Source organism: Botrytis cinerea, chromosome 7 (assembly GCF_000143535.2).
Source record: "Botrytis cinerea B05.10 chromosome 7, complete sequence".
In the NCBI taxonomy this organism is placed as follows: Eukaryota; Fungi; Ascomycota; class Leotiomycetes; order Helotiales; family Sclerotiniaceae; genus Botrytis; species Botrytis cinerea.
The window spans coordinates 1661967-1683202 of record NC_037316.1 but is presented as its reverse complement, the minus strand read 5'-3'; the positions used below and the strand labels follow the sequence as shown (position 1 = coordinate 1683202).

The 21236-nt window shown below is 42.9% G+C and overlaps 3 protein-coding genes across 4 annotated transcripts; 1 reads left to right on the top strand and 2 right to left on the bottom strand.

Annotated features, from left to right (window-relative positions):
- Positions 1–2369: 2369 nt before the first annotated feature.
- On the bottom strand, positions 2370–7597 carry Bcrgr1. The gene is made up of 3 exons (XM_024694087.1): positions 6256–7597; positions 5020–6209; positions 2370–4974 (listed from the first exon to the last, which is right to left on the bottom strand). Exons 1-3 carry the CDS (start codon positions 6994–6996, stop codon positions 3366–3368), a joined length of 3540 nt encoding a protein of 1179 aa, XP_024549876.1. The 5' UTR covers positions 6997–7597; the 3' UTR covers positions 2370–3365.
- Positions 7598–7651: 54 nt separating this feature from the next.
- On the top strand, positions 7652–11516 carry BCIN_07g04640 (hypothetical protein). 2 transcript variants are annotated; one of them, XM_024694086.1, is made up of 4 exons: positions 7652–8031; positions 8276–8488; positions 8611–9018; positions 9255–11516. In XM_024694086.1, the coding sequence occupies exons 3-4, from the start codon at positions 8736–8738 to the stop codon at positions 10988–10990; spliced, it is 2019 nt and encodes a 672-aa protein (XP_024549875.1). In that variant the 5' UTR covers positions 7652–8031; positions 8276–8488; positions 8611–8735; the 3' UTR covers positions 10991–11516. The 2 variants fall into 2 exon arrangements, with proteins under 2 accessions (XP_024549875.1, XP_024549874.1); XM_024694085.1 differs by having other exon boundaries at positions 7652–8488.
- Positions 11517–11602: 86 nt separating this feature from the next.
- On the bottom strand, positions 11603–14860 carry BCIN_07g04630 (hypothetical protein). The gene is made up of 3 exons (XM_001554053.2): positions 13968–14860; positions 13598–13898; positions 11603–13477 (listed from the first exon to the last, which is right to left on the bottom strand). The coding sequence occupies exons 1-3, from the start codon at positions 14167–14169 to the stop codon at positions 12841–12843; spliced, it is 1140 nt and encodes a 379-aa protein (XP_001554103.1). The 5' UTR covers positions 14170–14860; the 3' UTR covers positions 11603–12840.
- Positions 14861–21236: the final 6376 nt, after the last annotated feature.

Sequence of the window (21236 nt, the reverse complement as noted above, 5' to 3'; positions counted from 1 at the left end):
TGCTTGCTTCTACTTGGCTTACTTCTCAAAGCTTCTTTTCTCTTTCTCCCCCAATAATTCCAATCTCTCTCTTCCGCAAACAAGCCATCCAACACATTCCGAATCCCCATCTTTCCTCGTGCAAAATTCATCATTGTTCTCTCAACGGGGTACACTCCGCACCACATCTACAGTGTATCCTCTGTACTGTGTACATAACTTCCCTCTAAACCCATACCTCGTGAAGAGTCAAGGATCAGGGTCATGCACCCGCTCACATCCCCTCCCACCACGTTATTTCGAGGTTCTTGTGGTTCCATTTGGGATCAGACTGTGGGGTCAATGACTAGCCATTCGAGCCAGTGAAAAACTTGAAGGGAAAATCTGGAGTCCACCCTTTCTTATTGGCTGGATCTTGAGCGTAGACTTGCACCAAGAAAGTTTTATGTATGAGAAGATGTGTGTGCACTCGGGAAAAAACCGACGTTACTCAATGGTTTGGAGGCCGGGGTTTCATTTAGATGGGGTTATTTTTACATGTTTGTGTTGTAGGTAGGTTGAAATGATGGAGAGTGAGAATGAGCGATGCAATGCAATTCAGAAGGTATTCACAATTCCACAAAACCCTTTCTTCGTACTTGCTAGTATTCAATGAAGCACAATTATTCCTAGCAAGCAAGTATCCGCAATGACGAAGTTTTCTATGCAAGAACGGAGCTCGACCAAAACAACATCCAATCGCCTTTACCCCCTCTCACTCTCCACGGCCCGGATATTTACAGTGGCATATGATCAAGAATCAGGATGAGATAGAAACGACGATAATCCAACCGTTGGAGGACTTTCTCAAGCTGATTTTGATACAGTGCAATTTCATTTTCTTACTCGTCGCATTCCTTGACGGCTTGCTTGTTTTATATTGCACATTCAAAGCACAGAGTAGAGTAGACGATGATTGTTTTCTGCTCGGCAAAAAGGTCGTTCAATAGAAATTCGGGAAACTCGCTAGAAGATTTCTAGAAAAGTGTTATGCAGCGACTATCAACTATCAAACGGTTCCCTACCGCTGCATATCGAATCGACCATCACATTTATCATACATCACTGTCTAACTCCATACACCCAAGATCAGCAACGTCAAGTCAGATTTCGAAACCATTTCATCATTCCGCCCTTATTATTCTTCCGTCTTGAGAATAATCTGACTATCAAGTACTAAAGTCGGCCACTACCCGCTTCCCCATTGACAACCCCTAGTTCCTCGGATATTCTACTCCTTCACATATTCCGTCTTCTCACCGATTTTGTTCAATGAATCGTACGAGCACATACGGAATATGACTCGAAATACTTGCCCACAATCTTCTCTCCAGGAGAAACAACTATCTACTTGGCACAAGATACCATCATACGACACCCACTCTCACACACCAAGAAACAAGCATAAAAAACGCCCAACAAAACAACTCAATCCATTCATTCATTGACTTATTCACTCACTCATCCAAAAATCAGAATCCTCGGTACCAAAAAACCCACCCCCTTCCCAACTTCCTTCCACCCACCCATTTACCCATCCAAACCCCCTCCCCAGCCCTCCAAACCAACCACCCAATACCTCCCCCATCGGCTCTCCTTCCTATTCACACCTAGCACCCACCCACCATCACATATGCACTCAACATCCATACCGCCAAAACAGCCAGCAATAATTCATTTCGTAAACAAATCGTCGACGATATTCCGTCCCGATACTCTGGTTCCCTATCATTGTACACGAAGCACAACACGCACACACATATACATACTTTATGTACGAAGCAGAAGTAGGTATGGGAGTACCTAGTTCGATAAAACAATCATCTTTTCTAAATAGCCGATGGATGGATGTAAGGTTATCCGTTTCCGAGAATAGAAGGAAGGAGTTTTGGTTACTTAGGTAGGTAGGTAGGTAGGTAGGTAGAGAGGTAGATCTGTCTTTCTTTACTGATTCACTTGTCCACTGATCCATCATAACGAAGACGGATTTTTTGCATCTTGTATTTTGTATTAATAAGCCACAAAGAGATCATCGAAACAAAAAATCGAAACCGAAATCGAAAACCTCGGACTTCTCAGAAAACAAATTCTAAGATTGCGAGATAGACACTGTGATATACACACACATTAAAAATATATCAATCTATCTACCAATATCTCAATTCCTTTACCCTCGTAATAAATCTAATATACATCTTCATGCCTACCTACATATCTATCTATAGCTTTACTCGCCAAACAGCTATTCTGTAACCATCTAATTAGTAAGTAAGCTCTATTTCAGATTACCCCAGAGACGTGAAACATCAGACATCTATATTTACATACAAAACATACAATATCCTTCCTAATCAGTTTCGAGGTCTTCATTCCCGTAAGCAGCTGTAATAATTGGACAGTCAAAAGATATTCAAGTAGATTAACTTATTCTTTTCTCTTCTCAAGTTTCTCTAGGTAGATAGATATGCTAGCCAGTATACACACCTATCACCGATCTTTTTGCGTTCACGGCCTACGCCAATATCAGGTCATTAGAAGATAATAATATCAAACCAACGTTATTATAAACGTTATCTGACTACCCACTACTGCTAGTGAAGTCATGTATACATACACACATGTATGAATGCATCATCTATTTATCATTCAACTGTCCTATCCCCCCTCTCATATTCCCCAAAAGAATATCGCTTAAATCTCCTCTTCCCTATCATTTCCATCCATTCACCTATCGTATTTATCATGTTTCTTTCTTCGCCTCCCCATTTTATGTCCCCATCCTGTACACACAAACCACTCTCTCCCATTTTGTTTTCCATCCCGAACCCGCTTCTTCATCCACTCTCTTCGCCTCCGCCCCTATAGTAAAGACAAGTGCGTGAACCAACGAAAAAGAGCAAAAGGCTCGCATTAAAACCACTAATCCCCATCCAATGCACCGCCATCCCGCTCTGTGAGAAAGTCTGGAAAGATCCTCGGAAAAGCAAAAAAAAAAGTCGGACCCCCGACTAAACGCCTTGCCACCCCGCTTCATCAATAAAGTTTTCTTTTTACAGCTTGTGTTTCCCTCCGCGCTCCAATATCTCCGCTCTTCCTCCACCCCCGACCCCAGATTATGAAAGGAAAGAGGGGAGGTTTAACGCCATGCAAAGTGAATGTCGCCTCCAGCCTGCAACCACCCCTCATATAATGTAGTATTGTAACAGGATGAAAAAGAAATAAAAAAAAGGCATATTCGTATCTTCCCATAACGTAATTATCTCTTATTCGAGTTCGTGCGCCTATGCATTCATGCTTGAAAACCATTTATATCATTGCCCCATCTCATTTGTCCCAAGCAAAATTTACTAATCGATTTCTACCACCTCTCTCTTAACCGCCCTAGGGTTTATGGCCTGACCGGAAGATTTTCTCTTTAACATATTCTGATTCATATTCTGATTCATATTCTGATTCATGTTCAGATTCATGTTCATGTTGGGAGTTGGCATCCGTTGTTGTCCTTGGCTACTTCCTTGACTTTGTGGATGATTCTGAGAGTTTGTTGGCGTGGACAATTGTAATTGTCTCTGCTGCTGGGACTGCGAAGGTTGTTGACCTTGTGGCCCTACAGCTTGTACTTGCGTATTCGTTTGTGATTGTTGCGATGGTTGAACTGCAAGGTCTTCTGGAGAGAGATCTCGCATCACTGCATCAATCTTTTCAAGACAGGTTTCAATGCCACGATTACGGCCAACTGCGCTGGTACGCATTCCCTTCCAGTCATCATCCCCTCGTGAGTCCCACACTGATTTCAAACGGAGATCAATTTCATCATCCGGAACTGCGTCTCCTCTTATGCTCTTGTCAATCTTTTCCGTGCGACGGACAAGCCACCATGGTTTTTGCTTGCGATGACACATTTTGATCTCAAATGAGACTGTTCGTGGAGGCGTATTGGGAGTGCTTGGCTTGAAAACATAACGTAGTCTAAACCATTCAAAAGCCCTGACGAACACGAATACTTCACCTTTATCATAAAGAGAGGCCCAAGCATTTTCTATCGTTTCAAAAGCCCGCAAAGAATATAGGGTCTGTGGAAGAAGAGTTGCAACAGCATCGAATCCACTCTTCGTAATATTCAAGACTTTGTCCAGAGAATCCAAAACACGTATATGTGGGTTACCCATCTCCAACGTAAGTTTCATTTTGCCTTCAACTAACCCTAAGCTGACGACAGCTTTATATGAGAGAGGCGTTGTCTTGTCTGCGCTAGTGACCAATCCTGTCTGAGCTACTGGCGGCATTCCATACGAAAATGCGATTTCTTGTAGTGAAATTCTGTCGCATTTAATAACATTTTCATGTTTACGAAGCACAGCAGTACAAGAAATAAGACGTTCAATCTGAAATAAACGCTCTGTCAGGGCTGGAATTATCGACTCGCCAACTTGAGACCGCAATCTAAAAGCAATTTCTCCTGTTTTAGATTGGAAGGCAATATCTTGATCTATCTTTTCGTTCAAGACCGCAAGAGCTGGAATGGGTACTGCCATACGCGCAACTGTGACCAGTATTGTCTTCTGCTCAGGCTTAGGAACAATAGCCTGCGAATCATCAATCGGGGACTGAGACAGAACAGATAGGGGATTTGAAATTGGCTCCAGCCCCTGAAAATCAAGCTTGAGGAAGTCTGTAGCCCATGTTTTATGTGCTGTTGGTTTCGCCCTGGCTTGGAATAGTCCGGGAATATGGATCCAGATTGAAGGAAGTTTAACAGGCGAAAGTAGAGCAGACTGTCGAACAGTATGACGAATGCGCCTATCATGGAGAGCTTTGAGATTAGTATATTGCGAGATGAGACCTCCCGCAAAAATGTGTAGCGTAGACATAAATACGTAAGAGGTCGTTGGTGAGGCAGCTTTAATGGGTATGTGAATAGATGCTAAGACTTTAACGCCCGTCGATTGTTTTGATCTATCCATATTAGTATGAAGATTATAGGCCCTTGATGATACATACATTTGAAATAACCACCAATTTTCCCCACTCATCCCTAGCGTAACAGCAACAAGCCAATCCTCTTGCCATCCAGGTCTCCTAAACCAGCTGATTTGCTTTGTGTCTTTCGGAATTTTACGTTTCAGGTCTTCTCTAGATATTCCGGGATTATCAGCTCTTCTCCATCCAACACTAGTGCCAAGGATGGTGAGCTCTTCTGAAATGGCTAAACATCGAAGATTTTCAATGTTAAAGTGCGCGTCCATCGCAGGATCGCGGTCCAGACTGTTAAGCTTGTTTTGTGACGAGGTAATTACCCGAGAGGCTGGACTGAAGATGAAAATTCCCGTGACCGGCTCTATAGTGATTGATACATGCTGTTTTTCTGTCAATTGTACACCGAGCACAGACTCCTTTGGCTCAGTCTTAGACGTGTGTAGTGACAAGGATGCCTCGCGATTCGCAAATATAGATTCGGCGGCCAATTTGCTGTGCGTTGAACCCAAGATGTGATTGACGTGCATTGCAATAACTGTCTTCAAGAGTTGCTCAGCTGAGATGTTAACCGTGTCAAATGGAATGTCCACATCTTTAACTTCTTTTGAATCTCGAAACCATCTTATAGAGAGTCTGCTTGTCGATTTAGGGTCATGGTAGCCATCCTTCCTCCGTCCACTGTGAACTCCCAAAATGATCCAACTTCGTGGTCCATTCTTCTTGTATCTATCCAACCAATACTGGATGCATAAGGCGCGATGGAGTGGTTCAACCTTAACCCCATCAATCCAAGTACTTCTAGAGAGCTCAACTGCTTGTCTCCTGAACTCGCTGATCTTATGGGTTAACACCATCTCATGTAGATAATTATAACAGCCAGATAGGCCGTCTTTTTCTAGTGCGGCATTGACTTTATTCTCTATGTGATATTGGTGCCGGGGTGGTAGTTCGCTAAGAGAGGGGGAAAATAAAAATCGAAAGTCAATGAACCAGAATTGTAACTCCTGGTTCTCATCTGCCACAGTCAGGTCGATTTCAAACTCCCCAGCTACTTTGAAGGTCACGCGACCAGACTTTATCGTATAGTTCTTGAATTGTAAGGGAATTTTGTCGTACTCGTGTAGATTCAAACGAATGGATAGTAAAGTATTGAGCTTTTCCAGGGATTTAAGTATCTCTTTAGGAGTCATTGGAGGTGGCGCAATATATCCAAGCTAGTAAATGTTAGTATTAATTTCAAAACCTGAGCAAGAGACTTACGTCTGGCATCCAATTGGCTTTCCCAGTGGACAAAACTTCCACTGCAGTTTTTAAATCGGGCCTGGGTGAATCTACGTCGCATAACTTCCTTTTGACTTCACTCATATGGTGTAGAATGTACTGGTATAATCCTCGTTTCTGACATAAATGGATATTTAAGTCGATAATTTTGCTCACTTCCTCGGCGTTTCGACTCCAATTTAGTAGAACCAGTTGCTTGACCCAACGACTATGTTGAGTTTGGGCAAAGTTTAGCAAGCTTACCTTCTTGTTCACATTATCGTTGGAGGTGTCATCCTCTTTGGTGATATGAGGTGGGTTCGTATTCATCGCTGACTGGGGTATTGGCATATTCGCTAACTTCATGATCTCCTGCCTTAAGTCATTATGAGTAGCTTGTGCTAATCGATTCAGTAGTTCTGTCAGAGGTAAGAAGTTTGATGTGATATGTTCGACTTCGGGTGGAAGGTCGTGTATACGATCGAGAATATCCTTTGGAATCGGCTCCTCCCCGGAGTTCTGTTGGTGCGCTGGGCCATCCGTGGAGTTGCCATTCATCCCATTTCGAACCGCTGGACTGATCGGTGTCATGCTCTGTTGAGGCTCAGATCGTGCCTGACTTTTATCTCGTCCCTTCTCGGAAGCTTTTGCTTCACCATTGGGACCATTGAACTGTCGATCTCTGTCGTGGTTGGTATGCGATCCGTTCCTACTCGCACTATCCATGATGACGCCAGGCATAGTATCTCGCCCTTGCTCACCTACCAGAGCTCCTCCTCCTTGCGGTACGCCCACAGCAGCCCCCTCTTCGACCTTTCTATGATTTATCGACTCTATTTTGGCTGTCGACACAGGATTCGAATATTCGGGACTTTGGAGAGGGGCCGTAGGAGCAAAGTCGCATGCGCTACCTCGGAGAATCTAGGAACATGTGCGCAATAAGGCTTACAAGCTCTTCCTAGCAGTCGAAGCTCGAATTCGATATCTTAGATGTGGTGACAATTATCAATAGCTCTTTGTAGGGTTGGAAACGCACAGCGCGACCTTGCATGAAAGGATGGCTGGGTCTCTTTTATGGGTACGACTCGAGTTTTGTTGGAATCTTAATAATTTGGAAGGTGCGAATGGGTGATGTTTTGATATGCGACTGATCTTGAAGAACGAACTTGAGGTGGATTATTTGCGGTTGAAGAAGAAGTCTTTAATTTTTCCAAATCAATGGTCCCCTTCAATCTACGGTACGAAATCAAAGAAACAATCAAACAATCCGGCTGGCTTGCCTGGAATTGCGGACGGAATCGACTAGACCCAATTAGGAACCCGTGAGTTGAATTGGAAAGCCGACGTCCACGTCACGTGATTATCGATTAGGTCCTGTTACGATCGGCACATTACCGGTGATGTGGGTGGAAAGGAAGAGAAGAGAGACGATTGGTGGAGAAGGAGGAAGGGGGAGAAAGGAAAGGAAAGAGAAGGGAAGGGAAGGGAAGGGCAGGGAGGGGAGTGAAGAGAGACAGAGGAAAGATAGATAAAGCGATAAGAAAGCTCTTCTGTTTGCTGCTACGTATGGCTACTCCACACATATAAAATATAGATATGCATTGTCCTGATCCTTCTTTGCCCTTCTTGTTTGCATGCCACCAATGACAAGAACTATCCATGATGCAGAAGAATGATGGCAACCACGACAATAACAGCGTGTAGCAATGTAGGTGTCCAAGGGGCGTTCAGACAGCTGGGCGGGCAGTATTCGTTTCTCATTCTTCACACTCTTAGGTATACTCTCCTATACTCTTGTACTCTTGTACTCTTGTACCCTTACACCCTCATCCTCTCTGGGACTCTTCCTCTCTCTACATCTCTTCTACGCATCTCTTGTCCCTCTCCCCCTTCCTCGCCCTCGCCCTCGCCCTCTCTCACTTACAACTTTACACGTCTTCTTCCTTGCGTTGCGTTGCCCTCCCCTCCCCCTCCGCCTCTCCTTCTCCGCCCCATTCGCATGAGCTCACTTGATTCACAGGATGCTGAAAAGTGGTGCTTTGGTCAAATGCCGAATGCCCCTGTTTTATTTCCACCCAGGTTAGAGCGTCTATCTCGTCACTTGTGCTGGTCTCCAAAAGATCGATGTACGGTGCGGGTATCTTCTTATGAATAGCTAACCTTTCCTTTATTTTACGTTCACCTCCATTTTCATTAATGCATCCATCCATCATATGTGGATGTGTGTATGTAGGTAAGAGGATTCTTGGAATAAAAAATCTTTATTTTGTTCTGTTCTTTTCTTTCTCTCTCTCCCTCCCTCGTTCACACTTTACATTGTTTGCTAACCTTTATTTATTATTTCTTCGTTCACAGCATTTCTTCAAACAAAAGAAGATGTTCAAAATCATCCTAAACATTTCAGATATTAGCCCGGTTAGCATGATGTTCTAAACGCCTATCGCTATTAACTGGTCCCAAATTACCTTATCCAGCGCGCAATGGTCCCTCGCATCAGCGAACCCCAGCTTCGCCCCGAACCACACCGCGCCCCTTCAAATAGTACAAAACTATCTTACACTTCTTATTCTTCATCTTTTGAAGCAGATGACGAGAGATCGAGTTCCGCTGATCACGATAGTATGGGGCCCGATATTGGTTCTGCACATAGAGATGTTCCTGCTCAGTATGCGGGTGAGGACACACGATTGACGAGTCGGAAAGAGTTGTCGGGATGGTACGCCTATGGATTTGCTGCGGAGGTTTTCGTCATTTGTGGTATTGGTACGTCTGAGGTATTTCTTTGATCTTATATCTAGCTTGTTGAAGCAAAATGGTCCAGTTGTTTGCAATTCCATGAGTCCTATCCATCGAGGCTAAAGGGGGTGGCATTGTCAGCCTTGCCTTATACACTTATCAATGACGGCATTGTACCTTCAAATCTTCGACTTTCATTACAGAAGTTTAGGTTTTAAGCTTATTAGAACCCATATTTTCTGAGGCTAACGGATCTGTTTCAGGATCCTTCATCCCGATTACCTTGGAACAATTGGCAAGAGAGAATGGAGTCCTACTTTCAGATCCAACACAACCATGCGGTTCGAGCTCTACACATCTACCACCAGGCTTAAACCCAGGAAATGCAAAAGATTCACAATGTGTGATTTATATCGGCGGACTACAGATTAATACTGCTAGTTTTGCTATGTATAGTTTCTCTCTCAGTGTTCTCTTTCAAGCGATACTGGTAGTTTCAATTAGTTGTGCTGCAGATCATGGGAATTATCGCAAACGTCTGCTGTTATTCTTTGCGTTCGCCGGATCTATAACGACTATGTTGTTTCTAACGGTTGTCCCGAAAGTGTACTTGCTAGGGGCTCTCTGGGCAATAATCTCAAATACCTGCTTTGGGGCAAGTTTTGTGCTGTTAAATTCATTTCTTCCCCTACTTGTCCGACATCATCCGAAAACTCAATATGGCACGCCGGATTTTTCACCGGAGTTGCATCCCAGTTTCGTCGATGAATACCCTCCAGAACACTCCCTGGGCGAGTCAGAGGCTGAGGTGTATGATGAAAGAAGCGCACTGCTGTCGCACAATAGGACCCTTTCGGAAGCTCCTGACGTAACGGAGCCTTTGCCGCTATCTGCAGATTCTACTTCGATTGAGCTTCAATTGTCTACCCAAATTTCTTCGACTGGTATAGGAATCGGTTATAGTGCCGGTCTCTTTCTCCAATGCGTATCCATTATCATTATATGGCTGCTCAAAGGTACAACCTTCTCCCTACGACTCGTATTATTTTTCATAGGATTATGGTGGTTCCTGTTTACAATTCCTGCCGCATTATGGCTTCGGCCTAGACCAGGACCACCATTACCATCCACGGGGAATAGAAATTCAAAGGGCTCAAGAAGTTGGTTGGCTTATACCATCTACGCTTGGTCATCTCTCTTCCGCACCGTAAAACTCGCTCGACGATTGAAAGATATAACCCTTTTCTTGGCAGCGTGGTTCCTCCTCTCCGATGCCATTGCAACTGTCTCGGGAACAGCAGTTCTCTATGCTAAAACTCAACTTCGCATGGCACCCGAAGCACTTGGCCTCATTAATGTCATCGCGACTACAGCAGGCGTTCTAGGTGCATTCTCATGGGCAGCTATTTCCCGCGCTCTCAATCTGAAGCCCCATCAAACGATTCTCGCATGTATATGCATATTCGAATCGATCCCTTTGTACGGTCTCCTGGGGTTTCTCCCCATCGTCAAACGCTGGAACGTCATCGGTCTCCAACAACCTTGGGAAATGTATCCTCTCGGGTTCATTTACGGTTTTGTCCTCGGTGGGTTAAGTAGTTATTGTCGCTCCCTATTTGGTGAACTGATCCCCCCGGGATCCGAGGCAGCATTCTATGCTCTATACGCTATTACAGATAAAGGATCTAGTGTGTTTGGCCCCGCAATTGTGGGAGCAATTGTCGATGGAACGGGCGAAATTAGACCAGCTTTTTGGTTTTTGGCGGTTCTAGTTGGATTGCCCGCTCCATTGATTTATTTCGTTAATGTAGAAAGGGGTAAGGAAGAAGGTGCGAGGTTGGCGGAAATCATCGAGGGCTTTAGAATTAAGGATGCTGAGATTGCTAGTGGTGAGCATAGTTCAACAGAGAGTATCAGTGAAGATGAGAGAGGAAGGGATCATAGAGAAATTAGTCCTCATGATGAGGAGAGAGAAGGAAGACGGAGAAATGATATATGAAAATGATTTTAGCGATGGCTTAGCGATTCAAATTTGAGTTTTTGGGTAGCGGGAGAAAGTTTTAGGTATATTGTGATGGATTTTAAGGGCGATATGCGTGTCGTTAATACCGTCTTTCCTACTTGTAGGTACTAGGTGGTCGGATGGGATGCGTATCTTCAAATTTGGATTTGGATTTGGATTGAGAAGATGGATATGGAAGATGGAGATATGGCGTGAAACACGTGGCGTTTTTAACAGAATGAATAAATGAATGAACGAAAATTTGGCTGGGGGGTTGAGTGAGTTAGATTGGATTGGTAGTGATTTATAGTTGAGTGACCTGGTATTTGGGCGAAGAAATGAAATGAAATGAAATGACGATGCAGCTAATGAGTTTAGTTTGATACTATGTATACTGAAATGAAGTCGTAGGTATTAAAACGAAAGGATGAGAGTGCAAAATGCGAATTCAAGCGCGAGGAGAGAGGGTTTGAGAGGGGAGAGAAGGTAGGTAAAGTAAATCTTTGAATAGCTGACTGACACAACAAACAAATAAAGAACTTCGTGTGCCAACCATTGAGACAGCAGACGCCACGTAGGAGATGTGACTGTATTTCTAATTTTGCATATTGATCTCTTTTATGATATTCTTTTAGTACTTGGAAGAGTATATAAGTAGCTAGGTATGTAGGGGGTATATCATCCATATCTCTCCTCATCCCGTCCCATCTTCTTATTCTTCTTCACAACATATCCATCTAATTTACTTTTTCGTTTATTCATATCAGCAATCCCTCACAATCTCCATTCATTCCTATCTTCCACCGAAGATGCTTTTGCGCCCATAGACTTTATTGGGGCTATGATATATGATACTTTGGCCCGGCGTTACGGGATGAGAGAGATAAAGATGCAGACAAGGAAAGATAAAGATGGCATACAGGATGTAGACAGATAACCAGGTAAGAAGGTGATGTGTAAGAAATTAGTGAATGGGTTTGCGCATTCACTTCTTTTGAATTTCCTGCATTACATCAGCGCGAATTGAATTGGAAAACATGAGTGAATAGATTGTGATATACTATGTATGATATGTTCGGTCATGCGAAGAGATGAGTATCAGAAGGGAAGTTATGGAAGAAAGATAAGTAGATTGAGAAAGAAAAAAACAAGCAAGGAGTCCTTGCAAAGAGTAGATAGGATACCTCCTTCATCTTCGCTAAGGGTTTCAATAGTCGAATGCACAAGATTCTGTGCTAAAAGAGCTGCCTGTAAAATATTTTGGTATACATATACATGAATGAATAATAAGTACGTACAGATACAAGTGATCTTTCTCCTCTGTCCTACTTTCTAAAATTGAATAGATTTGAAAGAATCAAGTAAATGAATCGAGACAAAAAGAAAAAAGAAACGAAACAAAGTAAAGCTAAGAAGAACAACGCAAGGAAAATGCAAAGATGGTATCAACGTCGAATAATCTTTTTCCATTCGCCATCAAATGAAGGCAAAGGGAGACAACAAGGCAGGCGGGCGCAGGAAACAAGAGAGCAGGAATACATAGAACAATGGGTATGAAGCAATCTGTTAACTTTGACTTTTCGTGGGTATGTTTTCGCATGCGTCCGTTGCTCGTTTATCGTTACTTCGTTTCAGGGATTTGGGTGATAGAAGGGTGCTGTTTAAGTAGCAGAGGTGTTCCAGGAATAGGGTTCGTATTGGATAATGATGTGGGTGTGATATGCCTATCCCTTTTTTCTCCTGTCTTATTTTCCTGTCTTATTTTCCTGTGAAAAATGGATTGGAAAAAATGGAAAGATGGAAAGATGGAAAAAGATGAGGGTGGAGAGAAGGAGAAGGTAGAGTGTCTATTTTGCAACAGGCCACCAGCCTATTCGGATATAACTATCAATCATACCCTGCAACAATTCCTTCGTAATTTTTGGGTGTTCATATGTGAACCCAACTACCTTCTCAATTCTGCTCCCGTCCATGCTCAAATCGGTATCCTTCAACAATTCCTTCTCCATAAATGGTGTAAGAGGGCCTGGTCGTGTGATACCCGCTTCCTCGAGAAGATCAGCCCAGGGACCAAGGACCTCTTCGTTAATATCATCCACAACACTGTCGAGATTCATCTTTGCGAAAGTGCTAACAAGTTGTCCTTGGAATCCAGTTTTGATGCCAAAGATCTGGCCAATAAGCTCGGCCATAGTCTTTTGAGATGTTTCTCCCTTGTCCACAACATTAAAAGTAGGGATCTTGCCCATAGATTTGACGTCCCAGTTTGGCTTCCCAGAGACGGCATACCATTCTGCAACCGCCCAGAGCGCCCTGCAAGTATCATTTATATTTACTGTATTCACGCGCAAATCTTTCGTCCACAGAAATTTCATTTCCTCGTCAAGATGTTGATAGATGCGTGCCATTGTGAGGGCAGTAGAAACGAATTGTGAAGCATAGTCGCCGTATACATGTGCCAGACGAACAATAATGAGGTTTAATCTAAATGAAGATGATCGGTTAGTTAAGAAAGGAAGCAAGGAGAAATATAAGCCTCTTAGGGCACCCCTCATGTGTCTCTTTCAGCCACCCAAAAGTCGCAGATAAGAAATACAAACTTACCCGTCGATCTCAGCCAATGCCTCCTCAGCCTGTAGTTTGAAAGTCGCAATCTTACTCCAAGGCTTCAACTTGTCCCCTTCCTTACTTGGTGTCGAATCTGATTTATATACCATTCCTGTACTCAGTTCGACAAAAGCTTTGACACCCCTCTTCGCAGCTTCTTTTCCAACCGCAATACTCAGCGCCAGCGAGCGAACCTTGTAAACCTCATCTTCTTGTGAATATCTGGTCTCCCCTCCACAGTTAAAGACATAATCCCATTGTTTCCCATCCGCGCGATCGAAGATTCTCGGTAGCGATTCTAGAGAGGAAGCAAAATGTTAGACCAATGGAGACCCAAGGTGAAAGGATTAAAGATGTATGAACATACGCTCTTTACTGGCATCCGCTTGCATGAATTTAGTACTCGAACAAGCATCCTCGAACTCTGGTGCCAGCCATGCTAGTTGTGGTAGCACTTTATCCACAATCCGAACTTCAGATGCTAGATTGTTTTTATGAATGTGCAATGCGAGGAATCGTCCTATGTACCCGAGACCCCCGATGATGAGAACCGCTGGCTTCTCCGCCATGTTTGTGTGTATCTCGCCTGGTGTTGGTGTTTGACTTTTGACGTCTTTCGGGGGAGGATCTTGGGACAATGAAAAAAGGTTTGTTGCGCAGAAAGGATGAGGTGTGGATTTGTGGATGAAGGTTCGAAGATATTATTGAAGAACGAGGTAATATGGTCTTCTTGTGGTCTGTGGTTATCCTTCACGAGTATTTAATATGGAGATGTGACAGAATGAGGGACACCAAGAGGATGGAATTCCCGTGTTCTTAAATTAAAGAGAGATCAAAGTTTGTTTGTAGACGGAGCGTTCCAAGAAGATTTCATGAAATATAATTTATTGGAAAGTCGGTATGCGGTAGGGCTTTGGGTAAGGTTAATCTAATCTGTATGTGTGCGGCGAGGGGGGAGGGTGGAGGGTGGAGGGTGGAGGGTAGAGGGTAGAGGGAATATTTCCCTTGTCTCGTTTGATGATGTGTGGTCTAGGTGGTCCTCGTTTTGTGTACGGAGCACATCCTATATACTGCGGAGTATATAATATAAGATAGACAGACGCGGATATATGCGCATACTATGTATTATGGAGTAATAAGTTTGTGTGCAAGAAACAGGGGACGAGAATTATATACTGCCAACCGAGCCGACGTACATGGCAGAGTAGGATTCTTTTTGCTTATGAGTTAGGGACAAGTACGTTTATTAAAAGTAGGACCTCGCTCGTAGTCTACGGAGGTTAACATCTGAGGTCCCTTGGACCCTTTATTTGCCTTTTTGGTGAAGGAATACATGAGTGTCTAATTACAATGTGTCTATGATAGGGGGTTGCTCTGCCTTCTCAACTGCTCTCGTCTCTTCCATTCCTCTCACTTCTGCCATATCCTCCCTTTTGCTTCTCCGCCTCTTCCTAGATAGCTCTCTAGACACCGTGATATGACCCATGCACCCTTGGGGTCAATAGCAGTATGCTGTGTCGTAGTGAGTAAAGGAATAAGGTAATAAGCTTCTATGGCACTTGGATTGTGAACCACAATATACGAAGCCGGAGTATTTCTCTCTCGTTTTTCGAAGGATCGTCAGCTACGAAATGGATATGAATGCGGGCAGAGCGGCAGAGCAGAAACCAAGTGAAAATCTACGAATCAGGAAGGAGGATTTCATCAGTAGTGCAAAACCGCACATACTACCTGGTAATACAATCTAAGACAACATGTACGCCACAGGAAAAGAAATTTATAGAAAATAGATGAATATGGTATTGAGATCTGAAGATATACACGACATATACATATTGAGACGCAGAACAAATAATCACAGATCTGGCAAGTTTAAGAGCGTTCTTCTGGGGCTGGGGAAGGGGGGGGGGGGGGGGGGGGGGGGGTTATCCCTTCTTGTACGAGTAAACGTCCAAGTGGCATATATTGATCGATTTGCGTCTGTAGTAGAACAGAGGATATAAGGTAAAACCAATGCGGTAGCACTATCATACTATGTGGGTAGTGTGCACTTAACTATGTGATGCAAGAAGCCTTGATCTCGGAATTCCACGAAAATGTGTACGAGTATGGAAGTGAGCATGTAAGTTTGTATGGAGTATGCGTGTGTTTCGATACCATGGTTAAAGGATGGGTAGTCCCGCAATTGGGATTCTACTTGGGCACTCTAATACACCCTGGGTCTCCAAGGTCTCTTTCTGCAGGAGCTACTCGATGTGATGTGATGAGATGATGAAATTTTCTGAATGATGGGATGGAATGGATCACAGATGGAAGAGATGGCGAATAACCGAACGTTTACTTGCTTGCATGCTACAATATGGAGATGGAGTTAGATACGAGTACAGGAACATACTTTTATGATCTTCCTTATTTGTGGAACATGTCAAGATTATTAAAAGCTCAAGGGTGGATTTCTTCAGATATTAATTGGCTACAACTGGATGATCCTCATTTGTATCCCCGTATGTATACTATATATCAGGCAAAAGAGCTCTCGGAAGATGGCTCGAGGACGGTTAGAAAAGAATGGAAAGAAGGACTGAACTCATTTTGATTGTTGCTATCTTGATTCTTCAGGGTTTCTTCATTCACAACGCACTACGCATTGCATATGATATGTTTCTGGTTCAGCTAGGTAGTTTGATGTTCCTGAATCTTGGAATCTTTGATACCATACGATACTCTACTTGACACTTGGTAGTTCACACATGGTCGTTCACACATGCCAGTAGACTGCAATTAGACGATATGATTAGCTGTACACAACTGCACTGCACCGCACCGCGCTGTACAACGTTCTAGGATCTCAACCCGACATGCCTCCAGAGTTCCATTGCAGGTTCTTCTAGAAGATTTAGACGACTGGAAGATTGGAAGATTACATTGCAAGATTACAAGATTTCCTATTAGAGATCATGTAGGTTAATGGGGTCCCGAAATTTCTGTCTAATCTTCCTTGTTAGTGAGTACACTATACAGATTTCAGAGTAGTTCAACTGTTTTACCCTTTCCAGCCCTTGTTCTGGCTCTTGTGCCTGTCAATTTCAATTTTTAGTTGCCGCTTCCTGCGGATGTTACCACTTTTAGTCCACCAGTCTACCAAACTATTAAGACCCTGCTTGACCGACCCCTACTCTACACTCTCTACTACATCCAAAAACCACTCCCTTGATTTGATTTCAACCACCACCTGACTGATTAGATGGGTGGATCTCATTAGGAACATTTGTCTTCCGAAAATATGATCACTTTACTTATTGCCACTTTAAAGTAAAATGGTAAAACACGATGGCAAGATGCTTGGAGAGTGATACATGTAGAGGTAAGAAGATCGAGGGCTAGCGCACCAATCTTCCCCCGACAGTCTCGATACAGTTACGGTTACATTGAGCTGCCGAGGAAAAGATTAAAACAGCAATAATTAGATTCCATCATGTCGAACGAACTTCGGTACTTTGACGATTTTCCTATGATCTATCCTTGTATCCTCTAGGCTCTTGTTCCTTCCTACCCACCAGTTCCGATCCGATGAAAAGCCTACCGTGTGGGTAGAAGGCTTTTCGCTTTAATCTCCTATGCCAAGTAGGACAGCAGTGGCCAGGGGTTCGAGTACAGATAGGGGGGGGGGGAGGGGGGCACACTCCGAGGCAGACATCATGGCGAAAGTCAAATCCGTACACAATCTAACTAGCACAGGCCTCATTCCCCCATACAATATGACCACCCGTCACGCACGCACAGGCAATGAGGTCCCAGTTGTAAGATTCGATAGATCGAGAGGGGCAGTTCCTATAGTGATTTCTTGTTCAGATCCAAGATTCAATGTGGACAATACAATATAGTTCACTTCCGCAATGCCGAATGCACCTCTGGGGTACTTGGCAAAGCGACCAGAAAAAAACACTTCAACCGCCGTCAATAACCTTTTTCTTATTCAAGCACCGCATTGAGCCTCTACAACTTGGCAATATTCACAAGGCAAGAGGTTCAGATGTTGTTAGAATCTTCATTGGACATAGTTCCACCCGGTGGCCGGGCTCATGCAGGAACAATCGAGAAGAGGAAAGTTCTCGAAACTCATTCACCTGCATACAAGTAGTATGCAAGTCATCTCCAGTTCGTTTAAACCACCTGGCACCTTCCTCGACCTTCCATCTCCTATACAAAAATATCTAAAACGAAAATAGCAAAGGGGATGGTTATCCCATCTCTCGTTGTGTTTGATTATTCTAACCAGCTGCATATCACTGTTCCATCAAATCCAATGCGAATTTCTTTTTACAATATTATCTTTGGCTGCAACTGCTTTTGTTCAGCGTTACATGCATATATTAAAGTCGTGGCGCCTAAGTACCGACTTTTCTAGAAGGATTCGAGAATTTCCGAAAGAATTTCTTTGAATGCAAGAGATATGCATGGTAAATGAGAACATGAACCGGGGTGATTTTCTTGGAATGCAAACACCAACACCTCATTTATGATGAGATTCTATTTGAGACTCGTGCATGAACAAATTTGCAACACGAGGTTTGATGTTGTTTTTGGGGGCGTGGTAACATTTGGAATTCCAAATCGTAGTACAAGCAGGGTTTCCCAATAGTTTGGATTGCAGTCCGGCAATGAAAAGCTAAAGGATTCGGGATCCAATCGGAACTTTCGAATCCTTTGAAGTGTTGATTTCATCCCCAATGTTGAATTGCTTTTGAACATTGAAAAACTCCACCCCTAGTTTGCCAGTCCGAACTACTAAATATACTGAGCATAAGCGATGTAAATGTTTGACGACCCTCCCCCTCCCCGGGGTTCATAGGGTATCATTGATCATTGACATCTTTTGATTTCTAATTGCTTTCACGCCTGTCTTTTGCGTAGAGATAGGGGAATAAACATCAATTAAATTTCTTCCGCGGGTTATTTCTTTAGTAGTAGTACGGGTTGAAGACGGCATTGGCACCCTGCGGATGAAAGTTCCGGGTCTCCAGTGTCATTGTGCTTGACCCCTTTAGCCCGTACACCCACTGGTGGACTGGAAAATTCAAGGTGAAGAGATTACATGTCTGTGTGTTGATGGGGTGAATGCGCCGTAGTAGTTGGGAGAGAGGGTATGAGTCTGTTGTCTGGCTTTATCTCAAGGTTTAGCAAGACGCAAATAACGGGATGGCAACATGTTTGATTAAGCAGTTTCTTGACGTTACAGCGAACCAAGCGTGTTCTCAGGGTCACTACAAAAATGAACTTAGGAATATCTCTTGGAATATCGATTTTTATATCTCAGGGATCATTACAATGACTCACTAACGATTGAACAATTAAAAGATGAATTCTGATACCAAACAATTATAGAATGAATTTGTACAAAATTTCGAAATTTGAGAAGTGTTCTATCAGTTTATACACCCACTAGTGATCCTTTGACAATATGATCTCTGTCTTATACATCCCACTAACACAATATCAACCTCATCTCCCCCCTGGTGCCACGGCTCCGCACTCCCCAACGTACAAATTATATGTATACCCCATATTCGAATAGAATGGATAAGGATTCATACATACATACATACATACGAATCCAAACCTAGCATACAGATATAAACATGAAGAACAAGTATTTCCATCCGGACATGAAACTCCAGATGAAAAATAATGAGAGGGGTATTATCTTTGAACTTGTGCTTCGGGCAGAAATCGGTATTCGGTTTGAGTTTGATGTTGAATTTCTGATTGTATGTGATCTCTTCAATCACATCTCTGTGGATCCATCATGTGAGACCGTGAAATCGGTGCAGTATGTACCAACATGTAATAAGAGCCCGGATACCTGTGTTCATATACGTCAGTAGTAGTATATCCATACCAATAGCACACATACGGATATACTAAATCTAGATTTGAGATACTATCTCGACTAAGATTATTTCATGGGGTAGAATTTTAAGGATTTAGACTTTGTTCGGACGCCTGGGCTATACGTCGACAGGGGGGAGGAGATAAGGAATGCGAGGGTGGAGGATGGATAGTTGAGCAGAAGGGTATGAGGGACACTCTAGTGAGTTGTGCGTGCATGTGTCGAGGTGTTATGTATATCTGTGATAGAATATGATCTAGTTATTTGAGAGATCCTATATATACCTATTTGAATTTGGGATTTGAAAATGGTAGGTGCCTAAATACTTCCGGATATTCTGTATCATGCATATGTTTTTGTACGGTTAGTATTATGACGCGGCTTGTAGCTAGCTCTGTAGCTCAAAGCTTGAAAGTATTTGATTTCAATGTGACTGACATTGACCCACGACTTCAAGGCCAGCCTAGCTTCCACACTGAGCATCTCCCCTATTCATAGGAGAAAAAACAGACAGAATTTGACCTTAAGAATGAGTAGATGTATTCTCACCTAAATAATGTATATCTATAATTAACTATATAGATCAAATGTCTCATTTAACTTTTCAATTTCTCAATTTTTTAATTGTTAATTTTGATTAATAATAAATAATTAGAATAATTTAAATCTGTTAAATCTGTTAAAGAAAATTAGAAAATTGAAAGAGAAAAAAAAAGAAGAAAAAAAATCAGTATTTTTCATTACATTATATTAAAAGGCTTTGTTTTTCTATACATAAAAAACCGAAAATGATTAAAAAGTCGAAAAGTCGAAAATTTCAATGAGATACTTAATTTATATAGCCAACGCTACATATCGCATTGGTCAAATTCCGCTTGTTTTTTCTCCTACAAATAGCTCCCTGGTCTCCCCTCCCCCCCTTCTTGATAATGATTCATTATCGGCTATAGATCTCATCTCTGGATGTACCAACTTGATCGGTGCATTGACACTGTTCCCCAAACTGTTTCAATATTTCTGTTCAAAAAGTCTGCTTTGCAGCTAAACAATATCCTCATCCCCTTCTACCGAAACGAAAAGTCCAAAGGACAGCTAATCGGTAGCATACTTTCTTTCTCCACACCCAACTGAAAAATACCACTACTCTGTCTGATTTTATCACTTCATTCTCGAACCCCCATTGAGTACCTCTTCGAATCTTCAAGCTTGAAATGCTTAACTCCCGGGATACAAAAATAGCATATTCCCTTCCCACTTCCCTTTGACTAAAAAGGCAAACGTGCAAACGATGATTCCCTTCCTTGTTCCTTTCCCAATCAATAATTGCTATTTCGTAGCAACGCACTCCATTTATAAGTCCAACGCATTCCACAACTCCACATTTAACCCGTCATCCCGTTCCACCTAGCCCCCATTCTTCTCACCACCAAAAGTTTTAAACTCCCACAACTTTCTCAATTCTCAACTATTTCAAGTGCAAATCATACTCCCAGAGCCCCAGACTTGCAAAAATGAGCTACACAGGGATCGAACCTGTAATCTTTTGATGGAGAGAACTGTTATTTCTAACAGAAGTCGAAGTCAAACGCGTTGCCATTGCGCCAGCAGCCCGATCGTATTTGATTGGCAAGTCTTGTGATTTTTGGTACTTATTCTATCTCAGGTTGTGGAGAAGAAGACGAAGAACATACGATAGGCATAGTAGCGTTCTGTGTAAGTGGAGACACGAGGTTGAGGTGTCGGAGT

Bases quoted from the DNA above. Each gene is read 5' to 3' on its own strand.
- BCIN_07g04630 (XM_001554053.2), bottom strand. From the start codon at position 14,169: ATGGCGGAGAAGCCAGCGGTTCTCATCATCGGGGGTCTCGGGTACATA. The intron at 13,899-13,967 runs GTATGTTCATAC...CTTCCTCTCTAG, and splicing joins AGCGGATGCCAGTAAAGAGC to AATCGCTACCGAGAATCTTC. The intron at 13,478-13,597 runs GTAAGTTTGTAT...ATCTTCATTTAG, and splicing joins GCATTGGCTGAGATCGACGG to ATTAAACCTCATTATTGTTC.
- BCIN_07g04640 (XM_024694086.1), top strand. From the start codon at position 8,736: ATGGTCCCTCGCATCAGCGAACCCCAGCTTCGCCCCGAACCACACCGC. The intron at 9,019-9,254 runs GTACGTCTGAGG...GATCTGTTTCAG, and splicing joins TTTCGTCATTTGTGGTATTG to GATCCTTCATCCCGATTACC.
- Bcrgr1 (XM_024694087.1), bottom strand. From the start codon at position 6,996: ATGCCTGGCGTCATCATGGATAGTGCGAGTAGGAACGGATCGCATACC. The intron at 6,210-6,255 runs GTAAGTCTCTTG...AACATTTACTAG, and splicing joins AAGCCAATTGGATGCCAGAC to CTTGGATATATTGCGCCACC. The intron at 4,975-5,019 runs GTATGTATCATC...TAATATGGATAG, and splicing joins AATTGGTGGTTATTTCAAAT to ATCAAAACAATCGACGGGCG.